At 37.5% G+C, this 16,950-nt stretch overlaps 1 protein-coding gene across 2 annotated transcripts in view; it reads right to left on the bottom strand.

Moving 5' to 3' along the window:
- The window catches only part of adcy3a (adenylate cyclase 3a), a 58,141-nt gene extending 42,941 nt beyond the window's left edge, over nucleotides 1–15,200 (bottom strand). For both annotated transcript variants that reach the window (XM_088909597.1, XM_088909596.1), the window contains exons 1-2: nucleotides 14,464–15,200; nucleotides 12,699–12,848 (exon numbers count right to left, since the gene is read on the bottom strand). In XM_088909597.1, coding sequence (XP_088765723.1) covers nucleotides 12,699–12,848; nucleotides 14,464–15,138 — 825 coding nt within the window. In that variant the 5' untranslated portion in view covers nucleotides 15,139–15,200. The remainder of the gene's footprint in view (nucleotides 1–12,698; nucleotides 12,849–14,463) is intronic.
- Between the last annotated feature and the right edge of the window lie 1,750 nt (nucleotides 15,201–16,950).

Genomic DNA, 16,950 nt, shown 5'->3' on the forward strand with positions numbered 1-16,950 from the left:
AGGGCAAGGTACATTGAAACTAATATATATGTGTGATGTTTAAAACAATGTGAAGCTTTAAAAATGTAATAAAACAAACCAAAAGGTACAGCAGATTATAAAGGTATTAATCATCAGGTGTCAGATTAAATGTTTACTGTATGTTTTATTTATACAATATTGGTCTATTATTGTGCATTTCCTTCCATTTCCTCTGTTGTATTGGAATTCACAATCCTGTTGGAGCAATACCTCAGCCTGAGACCTGCAGTCAGTTTGTGAATACCTATGCATGTCCCAGAAAAGTTTTGAAACATATACAGAATTCCGGGCCGTCACCTTTAAACAAATCAGAAAAACTGCCTGCAGTTTAAGAACACAAGAAAGGTTACATTTGACCCTTCTAGACCCGTTTAGTAGTTATTAGCTAGTAGATCCATTGATCTCATCCAGCCATTTCATGAAAGCAAAAAAGGTACCAGTTTTAACAACATGGCGGAGTAGCTTGTTCCATACTCCTACAACCTTCTGGGTAAAGATGTGTGTCCCATTATTGGTTTTAAATGCACTGCCATGTGGAATAAAGGTTCCTCACACTTTAAAATAAATAAATGTATGCACCTAGATTTAGAAAAGCACATTAAATAAATAATATATTTCAACAATAAAACAAAAAAAAGTTATTTTAGAAAAATACTGGAAGGGTTAAACTTGATCAGGACTTTGCTGGACTTGATACATTTTTAAAAAATGTAACATTTTCCATGAATCCGCATTCTATGTAACACCTAAGAAAATGCAATGAGTGTTCCTTCAGAGAGTACACTCACCATGGGCTCTGTCATCAACTTTCATATGCAAATGCTTGCAGACTAGACTGAACACCTGACACAGAACACCCACACAACCTTACAACCCACTGCACACAATCTCTATTCCTTCTCCCCCGCTTTACCTAGCAACCATGCAGTGAAAACTGACAGAGAAGGAAGCACTGACAACTGCTCTTCCTTGCCACGCATAGACATTAAAAAGGCATAGCAGGGACATATCAATGGATCATTTTTTACTGTAGCATTTTTGGTGTGCCATCACTCACATTTAGCTTGTGAGTGTGGGAGGTTTTAAAACACAAAGACAAATCTTATTGATGCTTCTTTAACTGTCATGTACTGTATACAAGGCACTTTTTCAAACTGTGAAGTCCAGAACAAAAAGCATTTACTGGGTTTGCTCTTTGGGTGCCTTAAGAAATGTACCTAGCAAAGTAGCTAAAGTAACTGTTTTTGGCTAGGCCTAGCAACCGTCAGCTCTATAGACTTGAACTGTGCAATACATAATGGAAATTAGAACCATTGTAACCACTGACATAATCAAGACTTATCATTATAGGGATTTACAAAACTCACTATTCTATTTCTATTTCACTGTTCTGTACTGCCCCAAAATGAAAATACAGTACACATAAGATGAAAACATAGTTTGGCAGATTAAAAAGATGACATTTTGTCATCATCATCACTTGCAATAACTGCTTGTAATAATATCCAGTTCACGGTTTCAGTGGCCCTTAGCCTATCCCAGGAAGCATTGACTGCAAGGCAGGATACACAAGTCCATCGCAGGGCACACACAGACGTAAACAAGAAAACAGGGCCAGTTTTAACAGAAGCCAACAAACCTACAAACATGTCTTTGCACTGTGGGAGGAAGCCAGGACACCCAGATGAAACCCACACAAACACAGGAAAGACATGCAGACTCCATACACACAGGAACTAAACCCTGGTCCTCAATACAGTGAGGTAGCAATGCTAACCACTGTGCCATCAGTACACACCCATAAGATGACATTTAGTTTGTAAAAATGTCATTTTAGCACCCCTACATTGTACAGTATATGTTAGACGTTAATAATTTTGTAATGGCATTTTGTCAAGTTGTATCCCCATATGAAGAATAAAACGTTCCCGAGCACACACATGTGCAGATCATATTGATAGAATGTAAGAAATAAATCATTTATACTACCAATGTCATAACACAAGTACATACCAGGAGCTTTAGACTTCACTTAAAACAGACATAATTGATCTTTGTTAATTTTACTGATTGCTACTTGTTAAATGATGCCCTTCTCATCACATATGGTGTATTAATGGTGCATTTAAGTCATATATCTATCCTTATATGATCTTCAATGTCATCTAAACTGTAACAGTGCAAGACACATGGAATTGACTGGTAGGGACATTCAATTTTCAACTCAAATTTGTTACTCATTCCGATGATCAGAATTATTCAAACATCACTTGTAAAAGCCTGAAGATCGTAAGTCTGGTTGTTTCCATTATACTGTAGGGATGCCTATACTGGATTCTGCTGACAGCTGTCATCAGATATCTTTGGTTACCTTTATTCTTTTAATGGTTAAAGCATAGCATTTACAATTTTCAAAGTCTCCTTGTCTTGACAGGCTAATGAAATATCTTAATTGCACATCTATAACATCCTTAATTTCTTTAAGTACTTTTAGAAAAATGCCATCAGTTGCCTTTCATTAGCTAATTTTGACAAAACTTAGTTCATTTAGGTACATCTAACCATGCAAAATAGTGTAATGTGCTACCTATTGTACATCCTCTGAGATGCCACAATCTGTACCCACCAGGTAGCCAAAACACGACAGCTTGAGGATTCTGCATCTCCTCAACTCTGCCTATTAACATGGCAATGAGGCACCTTATCTTAGCTGGATTGTGTGCCAGGAGCCAGGAGCTTGATGTTGGTTGATTTGAATACCTATAGAAAAGGTGGGGTGGGGGTGCAGAATATGGAAATTATTGACTGCTTAAGAGAGCTTTGATCTTGAATTTGAAGAGGGCAGTAGGATGTTTGGATGTCCTAAATTCCACACAGTCTGATAAACCAGACATAATGATCTGAGAGGGTATGGCCCATGATAAGCATGCCTGGCATTTTGCCACAGATGACACAGAATGAGGATCAGATGATCAGAATATCTTAGCACCTTTGCTAAGAACATGAGGGAGTATAGATCCAGCTTTCCCTGGCCTGAACTCATTAGTAGTAATACCTGAATATCATTTTCTAGTTATTTTAACTACACACCAGGGGTATTTATCCCACATAAGGTAAAGATTCCTAAATCACCAACTGCATGGTGCTGTTAATTGATAAACCTACAGCATTAAAATAATAAATGGATCAACCTATGAAGAAATGCAGGGGTAATATTATTTGTTTCCTTGTTTTAGGAAATTATTTTAATACTATGATTTTGCTATAAACAGAGAACATAAATAAACATTAATATAACTATGTTACTTTGTCTAATACTGTTTTGAGCACAGGAAAGGAAAGGAAGGGATTTAAACACATCTTTTAGGGATGAAATTGTTTTTGTCACTGTTCTGTAGGCTGCTTTTGGCACATTGAAAATCCATGGTATGTTTCTAACATTCATCAGTACTGGGTTGGCAGTGCTGCAAAACCCAGCTGACACCAAAAGATACCAGCATTCTTTCCATTTCACAAAGATTCCTCTTACACAATCCTCAGCACTACTTCAAGGGCTTCTGTGAAAGTCAAGAGGAAGCCGTGACCCATAAAATCATAACCAAATAGATACTGTTGTAACACTTCAAAACAGAGCTGTCCTAGATCTTTAAAAGACATCATAGGCAGAGGGGGATATTTTATGCAGATTCAGTTTTGCAATACTGTTCTGTGAAATAAATTTCAATTAATTGGTTAACATTCTTAAGACAGAAAGTACAGATATAGGTTGGAAAAAAAGAGAGTACAGAAATATGTGACTTTTTTGTTTTTTTCAACATATTTTGTTCTTCCTTTAACTTCCTTCTTTTCTCTTTCTTTTAACTTCAAATAGTCATTATGAAGAATTGCCAATGTATTCTGACATTTGTATAGCAGTTCATAATACAGCTGCATTACAACACCTCAAACATTGACAGTACAAGCAATTTGATCTATATTTCATTTCAAATTTCACCTGTGTAATTTGAGCACCTCCTACCTAGATGAGGTCAGGAGAAGAATGGAAGAACTCAGAGTTCCAATACTGAATGTGTTCACCCCTAGCAGCAAGAACTGTAGAGCATCAAACGCTTCGTTGACCTTATCAGAGTCTGACTTCGACATTGGGAATGGCATTCCACGCTCTGATGAGCTCTTATTCATGCTCTGTTAGGATTAGCATTCAAATATCATGCACCCAATGATAAGTAATTTCCCAGAAATGCTTGAATTGGATGGATATCTTAATCAGAGCAAAACATATTAGGTAAGTGAAAGTTCAAGAAGATGTGTTGTTTAGTCCCCTGAAGTTGAGCTTATACAGTATGTGTTATAATGTCATCACTGAACACGTCAACAAGCATGTTTTTTTTGGTTTTGTATAGACAGAACTTTGTTAGTAGAAATTCCACCATGTCTACAGAGTTTTTTCTGTGGTTTGCTGAGCAATTTGGAAGGCAATTTAAAGACTTTTGTTCTCATGACATGGTCTTTGGGCCGTTTCATCAAAGCTGAGCAACTGCGACATGCATGAGAGATCACACATCACACAGGACTGTGGTGCTTGTGTTTCATCAAAAGCATCAGAACTTGTGACTGCCCTTCTGCAAACCGCAAGCTACTGAAAATTATTTTTGATCACAAAATACAGAAAAAGGAGTTCACACAAAAAAGAAAAGTGGGTTCATCAAACAAAATAGGAGAAAAGAAAAGGTTTCTTGTAACTTAGTTGAGCTTCTTCCCACAATCGGAATATCTGGAAATGAATATGATCTAAGGGTATCTCAGTTTCCAAAAATTTTGAGAAGCTTGATTGTCCAGAAATTGTAGGAAAATTGTTTAAAATAGTTACCTTAGCTACTTAGCTAAGAGTTACCTTTTCCTTAAGGAAAGAGAGGACATGATGGTGGTAAACTGGATTTATTTCCAAGTGAAATAGTCAAATAAAAAATGCAATAGTTTATTATCGTTTGTTTAATTTATTTATAATTTGTCTACAGATATTCATTATAGGGACATTATATTATATGGGCACAATTGTTAGAACTGCTGCCTCACAGTACTAGAGCCTTGGATTTAGTTCCTGGGATGTCATCTGTATTGAGATCTCCCCCTGTATTCATGGGTTTCTTCCAGGTGCTTCTGTTTCTTTCCACACTCCATTTACATTGGGGTAGGTTAATTGTCTTCTGGGAAAATTGGCCCTGTTGTTAATGTCTGTATCTGCGTGTGCCTGTGATGGACTCACATTCTGAGGGTGTGTCCTGTCTTGTGTCTGTTGCTTGCCAGGATAGACTCGGGCTTCCTCACAACCCTCTACTGGACAAAGCAGTTAGAAAATGGATGGATGGATATTCACTGTACTCGCTTTCTTTGTTTGACAGTTTAATAGCAATTCCTATTTTTAAGATTTTACTTCACTGAAACTTTTTCAAAAGTAAGTTGTCTTTCACGTAGTGGAAGCCTATTATGGCTGCAAAGGATTTTTTTTCCCACCTTCAACTCTGCTGTCTTCAAAGACTGGGCTGCCAGGCAACATCACGCTAGACAGGTGTTCAACAGACAAATCACTCAATCTACAGCAAGAATTTGAGTTCTGTATCAACCAAGATGGCAACCTGACCCACTTAATAAAAACCCCATAAAAAGCTTATAAACTATGAGTGTACCAACTGAATCTAAATTTAGCAGATTTCATCCATGACCAAAGATTGTTTTGTTTCAGGTGTGCACCAAAAAGGTTGCTACAGTCACGTTTATGTTACACTTTTTCATTTAGCCTGCTTCTGCTGAAAAACTCCAAATGAACAGGGTATACTTCTAGTCTCAGCAGAATAAATATGTGACAACAGGCTTCATACATACGCTAATTTACAGTAACTGTCATGCCAGACCACAAAGCTTCTTTTATTTTGCTGTTGATACACTTCCCATAACAATTGCTCCTGCTGTTTAAAAACTGCTTGGCCAATCAGTTCTAATTATAAGTATCACTTAAGTGAGCATGACATTAATATATAACATACTGACATTATTGAGTAAGCCAAGGCTGAAGCAAATCATCAATTGATTTAATAATTGGCAACAAACAAATCTGCTTCTCCCAGATAGCTGTGACAATTGAAAAAAATGCATACTCATATACAATCTGTGCAAGTATTATTGCAGTGACTGCATAGTTAATGTAGGATGACATGGTGTTCTGGTATAAACCACAAAAGCCACCTAAAACTGTTTTGTTTGTAAAATACATACAGTACAGTACCAGAGTTGTCTTGTGAACCTCTGCAGCAATTGAATTGACACTTGGCATATTTCTTAACACTTACTGTCGATTTGCTTCATGATTGTACCTCAAAGGTTGCAGCAAAATATCATGCACCCCAAGTAAACCTCTTAATTCACCCATAGTGCAACCTCTTAGAAGTGCATAGGGATTTGCTTGTTTCCTCTGAAAACACGAAACTAGCTTATTTTGCAATTAATGATATATCAAGTTAGACTTTTTAAATTGCTGGTGCACTTACATCTTGTTTTGTACCCTAAAACTTTTGACTTTGGTGAAGTGATTTACAATAGTTTTTTAAAAAAACCTTTATTTTATGACTGAATGAAATCTATATAGAAAATGTTTCAACATTTTACATATTCTCATATTGTCAGAAAAAAATAAAAATAAAGTAGAAATAAAATATTAAAACCATATTGTAGCAAGATAACCATGCTTAGTAAACATGATAAAAGCAATGTACAAATTCTGAAAAACTAACAACAATTTTTTTCTGTACTGACAAATCATGCTTTGACTTCACCCAACTTTTCCTCCTTCCACATTTTGTTGGAATCTTCACACATTGTGTGATATTGGCCACACAAAGTACTAGGAACTTGTTAATGCCATGACAAAGACACAGAACTTTCTGAAAACTGTCATAAGCATAAAGCCTTAATGTAGGTTTTAATTTAATTGTAAACAACATTGGATGCCCACAAGATATCCACAAGAAGATAACACAAGTGTTTGCCATTGCAGATTTTTCATGTTCCCATTGTAACTTTGGATCTGTAATGAAAATGGTCACTTATGGTTAATTTCCAGGAGTGGCAGTAGAACACCTGCACTATCACAGCCCCTGCAATCCCTTTATGAAACGCAAATCTATAGCTGTGACCATGCTGTAATGGTGATTTCTTGCAAATGATTTTCATAAAATGTGCCCCTGAACATGTATAATAACTTTAGAATGTAATCTTAATGATAACTTGTTTGCATGCATCTTCAGTTGCTGTGCTCAGACTGTTAAGTTTGGCAGCATATTGAATTCCATCTATAGAACCCCTAGGATTTGATTGCTCTTAAATCATTAAACATTGTAGGGTGACAAATACTTTTCTTGTGTTTAGACTTACACATTTCTAATCAAAGAACAAACAAACAATCAAAATTACACATTGCACATCATTTACATTGCACAGAATTCTGAAAAACCTGCCTACATAAATGAACATGTAATGTGTACAATAATATCAATTCATATTAACAATAATATCAATTAATAAAGCACACAGGTGAGCATGGCTCCTCTTATACCAGTATTGTTTTCCTTTCAAAGCTAGATTGCTTTAGAAATGTACAGTTCTTTTCCTAAACAAAAACTCAAGTCTCATATGTTTTGTCATCCTACTAGATTCTGTCCCTAAAATTTTCTTCTTAAACAATTAGTCACTCTATAGGGCTATTTTAGTGTATATTCAGCATTTACTGGTTTCTGTAGTTGCTCTACAACATATGGTAACTCCCATTACTAATTTTTGCACTTAACCAATACATGAAGAAAATAGTAACAGATAATTAAAGAAATCCAAATCCCAGTTTTGGCTACTGAAATATATGAATTTGAAACACAGCATAATATATATATATATAAAATATTTTCATAAGGAAATTATTGTGTTTTATTAAAAATTCAGCTTATACACCATACAATACCTATTACAAATGTATTCTTGTATGTTCCAGCTGTACTATACTGAAGTACTGAAGATAAAGGTATGTACATAATCTGTTACTTTTACAAATAAAATGTTTCCTGATTGAAAACATTAAACTGCCAAATTGACTAATACTACTTCACTATGGGCCATTAGAAATTTCAGTAATGATAAAAGTTAAGCTTTAAGAGCACTTCAATCATTATCATCTTTAACATGATTAACAGGCAGAATCTGCAAATATTTGGCAAAAATCTGAAAAATATATTTTAATCAGATAAAACAATTTTGCATTGTGCTAACCACAATCAATTATTATTCCAGATGTTTTACTATTTTCATTTTTTCTTCTGCAGATCTTATTACAAAGCCATAATATGCATAAATATTTAAAAACCTTCATACGGAAGGAAAACGTTTTCTGAAAAAAAAACACAGCAATTACATTTAAAGTAAATATTTACAGGACTCATTTTGAACCTCACAAATAAAATTTTGATTTATTCATTTTTCTCTAGGCTGAGTTACAACACCAATCAAGAAAACTGCCACTTTGTACATCTGGCACATGGTTCCTTACTGGTATCCACTGTAAGGCACTGCTCGGAAGATTAATCAGCTTCTGTGTCAGTTGTGTCATTTTGTCAGCTCCCAAAGTGCAACTAGAGCAGATCAAATTCTGTCTGACTAGATTCAAGACTTGTGACCTGGTAGTTTCCTGTCAGAATGTTTTATAGCCAGTTTCAAATGTTTAACCACATAAAAGTGTTTGTGTTAAACTACATTTTTCACTTGTTAGTCTCAAACCAGCCCATTGTATTTCATTAAATAGGGATTTACAACTAGCTGTCTTTGTATACCTCCAGTCTGAAATCAGCAGTTGTCCATCAGTCAGCCTAATATACTGCTTTGACCTTCATACAGACACAAAACAAACAAATGATAAGTTGCTTAACCTTGTAGGATCTGTAATGATTATCTACATTAAGTAAATGTATATTATATGCTATACTGCATATAGTACCCACAGCCAAAAAGTCGATATTATTGCAATTATTTTTTCTAGCCAGTCCTGCTGAAATGTACTAACTCTTGAAAAGCTATCTTGTCTTACCATTAATTACATAAATATTCATATAGCCAGATTTATACACTAGGGGGTCCATATTTATATATAATGTATAGTATCTACAGAAGATTTATCACCAGTATAATGACTGATACAGATTTTGCTAACAAAACTGAATATTAGCAGGTGCTTCATAAACCACTGGGGTCAATGATGCATTACAAGCCGAGAATACCACAGCCATCTTAAGCCTAATGTACTGTATACAACTCCACTAGCACTCAGGAAGTTATGTGTAGCTATTTGAAACAACACTGAGGGGGGTAGGAGTGTCAGATAAATATTATATCCCTTAGAAGGGAAACTGTAACGAAGCGTTCTTTCAGGACCCTATGCAGATAACACAATCCGGGGAAGAGTGAGGAAAACACGGGGAAAAAAGCATGCAGGAGTCGGGAATGAAAACAAGTGGCATGTCCAAGGTGCGCAGGTGTTCTGGGGGGTGAATCCAAGACAAACAGTCCAAAAGGGAGTCTAAAGGGAAATCCAAGACGAGGCAAATGTCCAGAGCCAGGCGGTCCATCCGAGACAAAGACAAATGGGATTAAAAACCGGAGCAGGATCCGGTGGAGGGTCGGGGGGAAAAGGGGGGGAACGGGACCAAGCGCTACAGGTCCCGGACTCGCCTGGTACAGGAACCAATGCAGAGCCCGGAACAGAGTGAGCATCTTGCTTTTAAGGTGGGTTGGATAGGAGGCTGGAACAGGGAGCAGGTGCACAAAATCAACTCAGAATTGACAGAGCCGGAGTGCCCTTAAGGGGGAGGGACTACAATCATGACAGAAACCTGTGCTAAGAACACAGTAGAATGTCCCTTGAGCAGACAGAGACCATAACTGTCACTGCCCTCCACAAAGACTGGGGAAGAGGATGAAAAAAACTGCCAGCCCAGGAGGGGGATGATGGAAGTGTCAGGATTCTAAAGATCAAGCAGCTGCCAGCAGCAAAAGGAGAATACCAGACAGATGTAGAATGTAGAAAGAAGATGGGAAGATGGGTAGGCAGGAAAGAGATGTACTCTATGAATGAAAGAAAGGCGATAGCAGGTGTGCACTCCAGTGGACAGGAACTGTGAGGCAGATAAATCCCAGACTTCAGACAAATGAAAAAAAAATCCCTTTCTTAGTACAAACTCAAGTCCTCAGAGAGGAGATGATAAATCCAGCCCTGGAGAGGGGTTGTCAGGGCTCTCATTTCTTAGCAGAGAAGAAAAGAGAAGGGTGTCCACTGACAGAGGGAGCAGGAAATTGCCTGGATATGCATAAATTCCACATGAGCGAAAGTGGTGGGTAGCAGGAAAGCCCCATACGGGAGTTGTGCACAGTGCAAAAGAAAAAAAGCCCACTGAGAGCAAGTCTTGTTATGAAAAATAGAAGTTGCCTTGGTTGATCACCAACCAAGACTGAAAATCCCCAATGGATTTAAGAAATAGTGCTTCTAAAAAACTCTGTTCGGAGTATTACACAAGGTTGCACTATTGGAGGCGTGGTGAAAAAGCATCGGGCGGTGTGGTGGCTCTGTGGCTAAGGATCTGTGCCTTTGGCTGGAAGGTTGCCCGTTCATATCCCATGGCTGGCAGAGGAATCCTACTCCTTTAGGCCCCTGAGCAACGCCCTTAACTCCAACTGCTCCAGGAGCACTGTATAAATGGCTGACCCTGTGCTCTGACCCCTAACTTCTCTCCCTGTCTGTGTGTCTCATAGAAAGCAACTTGGGGTATGCTAAAAGACAAATTCCTAATACTAGAAATTATATATGGCCAATAAAGTGATCTGATCTTATCTTAAAAGTAATGGAGCCTTAGGTGTATGGCATGACTACTTGGTATAAATATTGTATTTCCTCCTGTTTGATCTCAATGAAGCTGTTTGATCTCAATGCAGATACTGTAGCTACTGTAACTTGAAGTGCTAGGAGAACCAACTTTCCACATACAGTATGCTACTGCATAATAAAAATATTCCTTCTCCTCTGACTTTCACAGTCTTCTGTTATTGGTCATGAGATGCTACTACAGTGTTTTCCTTTTGCTACAGAGTGAGGAGCACTGAAAAGAATGGCTGGCTAGGGGAAAAGGAAAAGGAGTCGTTTCATGTTTCACAGACACCAGACAGTGTGACCCCAACACAAGAAAAACAATGAAGTGCCGCAATGTGACACACTTGTGCATTCCAGGCCTAGCTCAGACAGTCTTGAGAGTACTTCAAAGCAAGCGTGTGGAATTCGTACATTATTTAGTAACAGGAAAATAGTAGTCAGAAATAAGAACACGTCATATTAACTGAACACAAACAGTAAATCAGCTTTAAAAATATCTCAAATTAATGTGAAAAAAGTGTGTATTTTGTACTGGTACAGAAAGTAAAAAGTTTTCTAATTCTGCTATATACTGAAGGCACAACCACCATTAACAGGAAAACACTTCAGAATATTGTGTTAACTATATGCCTTTTAAAGAAATACCATCAGATGTTACCCAAAAGCACCTGCAACAATGGGGTATAATATTTTTGATAGGAGCATATGCAACATAAGTGTATAATGTTTTATGAATTTGCAGTGCTCTGCAGTGATTCTAGAACATTGTTATTGAATCATTTTATGAATGGCTTGATGACAAAGCAGCAGATTATCTATAAGATTTACAAGTACATTTTTAACTAGAATTGTATTGGTTAAGCCCACAGTCACTCTTAAAGGTGATGTACTTACCCTTACCATATCTCACATCTAAATATTCTCTGAATATTAGTTGATTAAGGACTGAGAAAGAGAACTGATTTCAGCTCTGACAATTATAATGGCACGTGCCTGTGCATAGGAACCCAGTGTTTACATATCTGATGTTGTCACAACTGAAATTTTACCTTGAAGCCTTGTTCAATGGTTCAGAACACACAGAACTATTCTGAGCACTGAAGGTCACTGAACAGAGTAAAAAGCTTAGCTTCAGACAGAACATAGAAGATATGCACTCCCCATTTCACTTTTGACAGCACTGTTTTCCCTCAGTTTAAATCAGGCTCACTACTGACTCCTTATCGCACTGATTTAGTGGTCACATTTGTAACCATCAAAAAGTGCTACGATGCCAGGTTAAATAATGAGGTTTGAATAAAACAGTAAGTCTAAAGTTGGAATAAATTTGAAAGAAGGCAGTATCTCTTAGGCATGCTACTTTTTTTATTGCAAGTACACAGATAAGTTTGCTTTAAACATAAATTACAGAAAAAAACACCTACTAATAGTTTAAAATGGTATGTTCACAATAACAACATAGTTGAGCTCAAAGAGGAGCTCTCCATAAATCAAATTTGTGATTCCAATGATTCCAATGAATGGGAATGAGAAATAAATCTCACAGGTTTCAGACAATTCATGCTGAGCCACTATTATGAACCCATGGTGCTCTTGGACTGGTCTCCTTCTAGAAAGACTTAGATAGAAAACTGAAGGTGTTAAGAAGCAAAAGTTTGTATAAAGGTCATAGTACTCAAAACTGTATGAACAGACTCAAAACAGTAAAACAGTTCCTTACCTGCTGCTGACTCTGCTCCTCCAAGTTTAGCTTAACCTCCAGTGACTGTCGCGCCTCCAGGAAAGCCTTGCGATGCTTCCGGTCTGCCATATAATAGGACATGATCCCCACCGTGATGGCACACAGGTAGATGGCAATGTTTGCCAACAACTGGGACATAAACAAAAACAGGTATCACAACTGCAATGTCCATAGCAAAACTGCTCTCATACAACATACTGTACAACTACATAGACTTTGGGTTTGACTTTTTCTTCATTATTTTATTTAATGCATCATGTCAAGCCACAAAGACTGGCAATTTTCTGTTCTCAACATATACCTTTTCAAGCAGTTATTGCTTAAACAGAAATACCCACTCTTGCAAACTTAGGCATTACTGTTTTTATAAGCTACGGTGTTTCTACATATTGGTAGGTAACCAAACAATATTCCTACCTTACAGTACAACTAACAAAATAGTTAATAATAACCTTCAAGAAGAAATGCACAAGGAGTGTACATGATGCTGAATAGTTCTTACATCATTCATGTTTGAAATCAGAGCTGGACAAAAAAAGCTTTCACCACACATTTATAGTATAGCACTATATTTTTATGTCTATTCAACCATCACTCAAGAGAAAATGTGTGTTGGTTGAACTCTTATTCCCTCTTTTTTCAAGCTCAATTCATAGCCTTTCAGTGATCTTGTGGGGATACTTGCAAAATCATCAATTGCACAACTTGTTGTTCTTCTTTATCACTTCAGTAGGATTTAGGGCAACTGCTATGTTGGACAAACAAAGACTTCACTCACAACTTGTTTTCCTGTGGGTAATGTATCACACTACAATATTGACTGAGATTCTGTGGTGGTCTGCAGTGCATGCAAACAATAAATTAGAAGATGATTAAGCCATTATACTCTCAAAGACTTAGTGTTAACTTGTGCTATCACTATGTCAACTGTGTGTTAAGGCATGTAGTGGAATTCAGTGTTACCAAACACCAAATGTATGGTAATGTTCTAAGGACACAAAGCAACATGAAGTATATATTTTTTGTATTTGTACAAAGATAACAAAACTTTATTCTTCAAACCAAAGACAATACCATGTGTTTTAATTGAATATATTTGGAAAATCCATCCATTTTCTAACCACTCTCTGCACTGTAAATATGCACCTCTGTGAAGTTACAGAAATACCTTGTTTTAGATTAGTGAACATAACTTAGTTACCATTTATAATTTCCATTTTTGTTCAAAACAACTTATTGGACATATAAGTGTCAAATAATTATAATTATATACATATTCATTACTCATTATATAAATCTTCAATTACTGTAATTCATTAATGCAACAATTTCAGATGGAAGTGTAAGTTGCCAAGTAACAAAACCAGAAGATACAGCAGTCCTTGAGGACAAGAAATGAGCAAAGGTAAGACTGAAAAAAAACAGTACAGTGCATGTCCAAGAGAAAAGCTTCTTCAGCTATGGCAATGGTGACTACATGCTCTAGCAGAGTAGCATCACTATCACCCATTGTAATATTGTAAAGAAAACAAAACAAATTGACCAAGATAATTATCCCCCATGAATGATCTGTGTTAGAAATCAAAGACACTAACAGATGGTTTTCATTGCCTGGATCATAACAATAAAATAGGACACTGCTGTAGGTGTGTCAAATGACAGATCTCAATCTGACATTAATTATGAGCTTGTAGGGTTTCTAAAACATTTAAGCGTTCCATACTTCTAGACTGAGGTAACTTACCTGCCGGACAAGGGTTATCCCTTCAATGGCCTCCTGTTCCTGCTGAGCAATGGTCACCCCCAGCACCAGGGTATGGATGCCACAGGAAACAGCAGTGATGAGGACAATGGGCATGAGGCGCAGGGGAAGTGTGAGGAAGAAGGAGAAGACAAAGAAGGCCTGCCAGCCAACAGTGTCACTGGCCTGGTGGTAGTGAGCAAAGTTCAGGCCCAAGTAGGAGAATATCTGTGCAGCAATCAGGACCCAGAGAGCATAGGGGACAACTTTGCGTGATATACGATCAGGAAGCAGCCCATATTTGCACAGCACGTAGAGCAGGATGTGGGCAGCCAGTCCGATGATAGCCACCAAAGTGGAGGCCAGCTTGTCACTGGTGTAGACCACTGTGCACATCACAATGACATAGCAGTCAAAAAGCGCAGCAAACACCACCAGCACCAGCAAGGTTTCATGACGCTGTCGGCGGAAGTAGGTCTGGTAAAGGTTCTCGAGGGACTCTGGAGCAAAGGTGAGTCTCATGAATCGAGGCAGGCACAGGCAGCAGCCAGAGTTGCGGACTGTCACCTCGTGTGTTCGGCCTACTCCATGCTCAGGGTCTGAAGGCAGGCTCACTGAGTAATCTGCAGAATATTCTGCAGAATACTCAGGTTCTGAGAATGCCCGGTTGCGTGGCATTTTGGAACCTAACTGAACCTGGCTTCTTCTCAAAAAAACACTTCCTAGTGATATTCAGTTATTCTTGAAACATCCATTTTGTTTTTCAAACCTATGCTTACAAAGCACATTTACTTTTTTGTTGTTTTCTTGCATCCAGTGCAAAACAAGATAAGCTTTTGCTTCAAGGATAATTCAACCTTCAGTTTAACAGCAGCAAATCATGTTAACAATATGCAGTTATTTAATTACACGTTCTTACATTTCATGCAGGTATCCACATTAAAATCCATGTACACTAATCAAACCGCTTTTCTTCATATCAAAACTATTTCAGGTTAGACGTTTAACGTCAGTTTAACTTTTCTATTAATATCTATTGAAAAATAAGATACCTTTTTAAACAAGATATTCCCACAATCACAAAAAATGTATCTGTGATTGATGAAAATCTTTGTATTTTACACATTAGTACAAATTTACAGTGCTTTGTTTCCTCTCTACTGTATCCGTAGTCTTCATTCGAAAAAACAGTCTAAGAAAACCTGCTTAGAAACCGCAACATAGATTTTATATGTGAGATCAATTATTTCCTCCTTTAGTTCTATTTTTCAATGAGGAAGAAAATCCATTCTTCTTAAAATGATCGCTTCTATGAAGTACATCCGCCAGCTGCAGATCAGATTGATGTGTAATGACTTAAAATATTAGGTATTTTGACATATCCCCCACTAAGTCATTTTCTGAAGCCGCAGAGGTTGCATTGGTTTCCATGGCAAAGTCTTGCAATACAGTAACATGGAAGTAATGCATCCATACCTGTTCCAGAAGATAACGTAAAGAAACGATCAGACAGAAACGAGGCGTTTATTCGTCAGTGTAACACGAAATTCCATTTGAACGAGACATAAAAATAGAAGTATTGATCCTTCGGTATACGTAGTTTTGTTTGTGCACAAATGTCCCCATGAGAAACCGACTGCTGGGTTCCAGTCTCTTCCTTGCGAAGCATCACCACGTTCTCCCAGTCCAATTAATCTCACTCAGTTTGAGTACAAATCCACAGTAATTATGACGATTTCCAATAATTAATTTTAAGGGCAAAGTAAGCACTGGTTGTCCCATAAATGGTGTATTCATATATACACTCGAAGACTTACACTGGAGTTATGGTTAGAATTATTAGCTGGTGTTTTAACTATAAACAGCGCTTCTCGTTTAAAAGATGCATTTAATCAGGTAGACGCATGCGGCCCTTAAATTCTCATTTGAAGGTTAAAAATACTTGCATAAAACAAAGCTTTCTTTATTGTATCCAAAAGAACCTCCAAATTAACAGTCTGTAATACTGGATTTAAGAAAGTGATTTCCCCAGCATCCCTTTCTTCTTTTTCTATCAAGTGTTACAAACACGGCGTGAGCTCATACCAGGTATCTCAAGAACAGAAAACATAGATAAGGATGCAAATCGGCAATTTGTATCCGCCTGCTAGGGACCGAGAAAACACCTTATCTCCTCAATTCTCGTCTCCCTTCGTTTCATATGCTGTCAGCTGCCCCCTCGATTCCGTGTACATTTTTTAAACCTTCGAATTAACCAGGTTGTTTGCATCCTCCCGATTCAATACATGAAATGCATATTTTTGCCTCCCCTTTTTCCTCCTTCTTCAGCGGAAAACACGTAATAACGTTCCCTCTTTACTTTCTCCCAGTCCAGCCTAGTTCTCGCTCCCTCCCTCTGCTACAGAGATACAGGGGCAGTGATACTCTCGTAACATTCAACACACGCAGAAGCGACAGTCAAAAAATACACAGCATAACAGCCACTGAAGT

This window comes from Atractosteus spatula, chromosome 2 (assembly GCF_055471065.1).
Source record: "Atractosteus spatula isolate fAtrSpa1 chromosome 2, fAtrSpa1.hap1, whole genome shotgun sequence".
Taxonomy (NCBI): Eukaryota; Metazoa; Chordata; class Actinopteri; order Semionotiformes; family Lepisosteidae; genus Atractosteus; species Atractosteus spatula.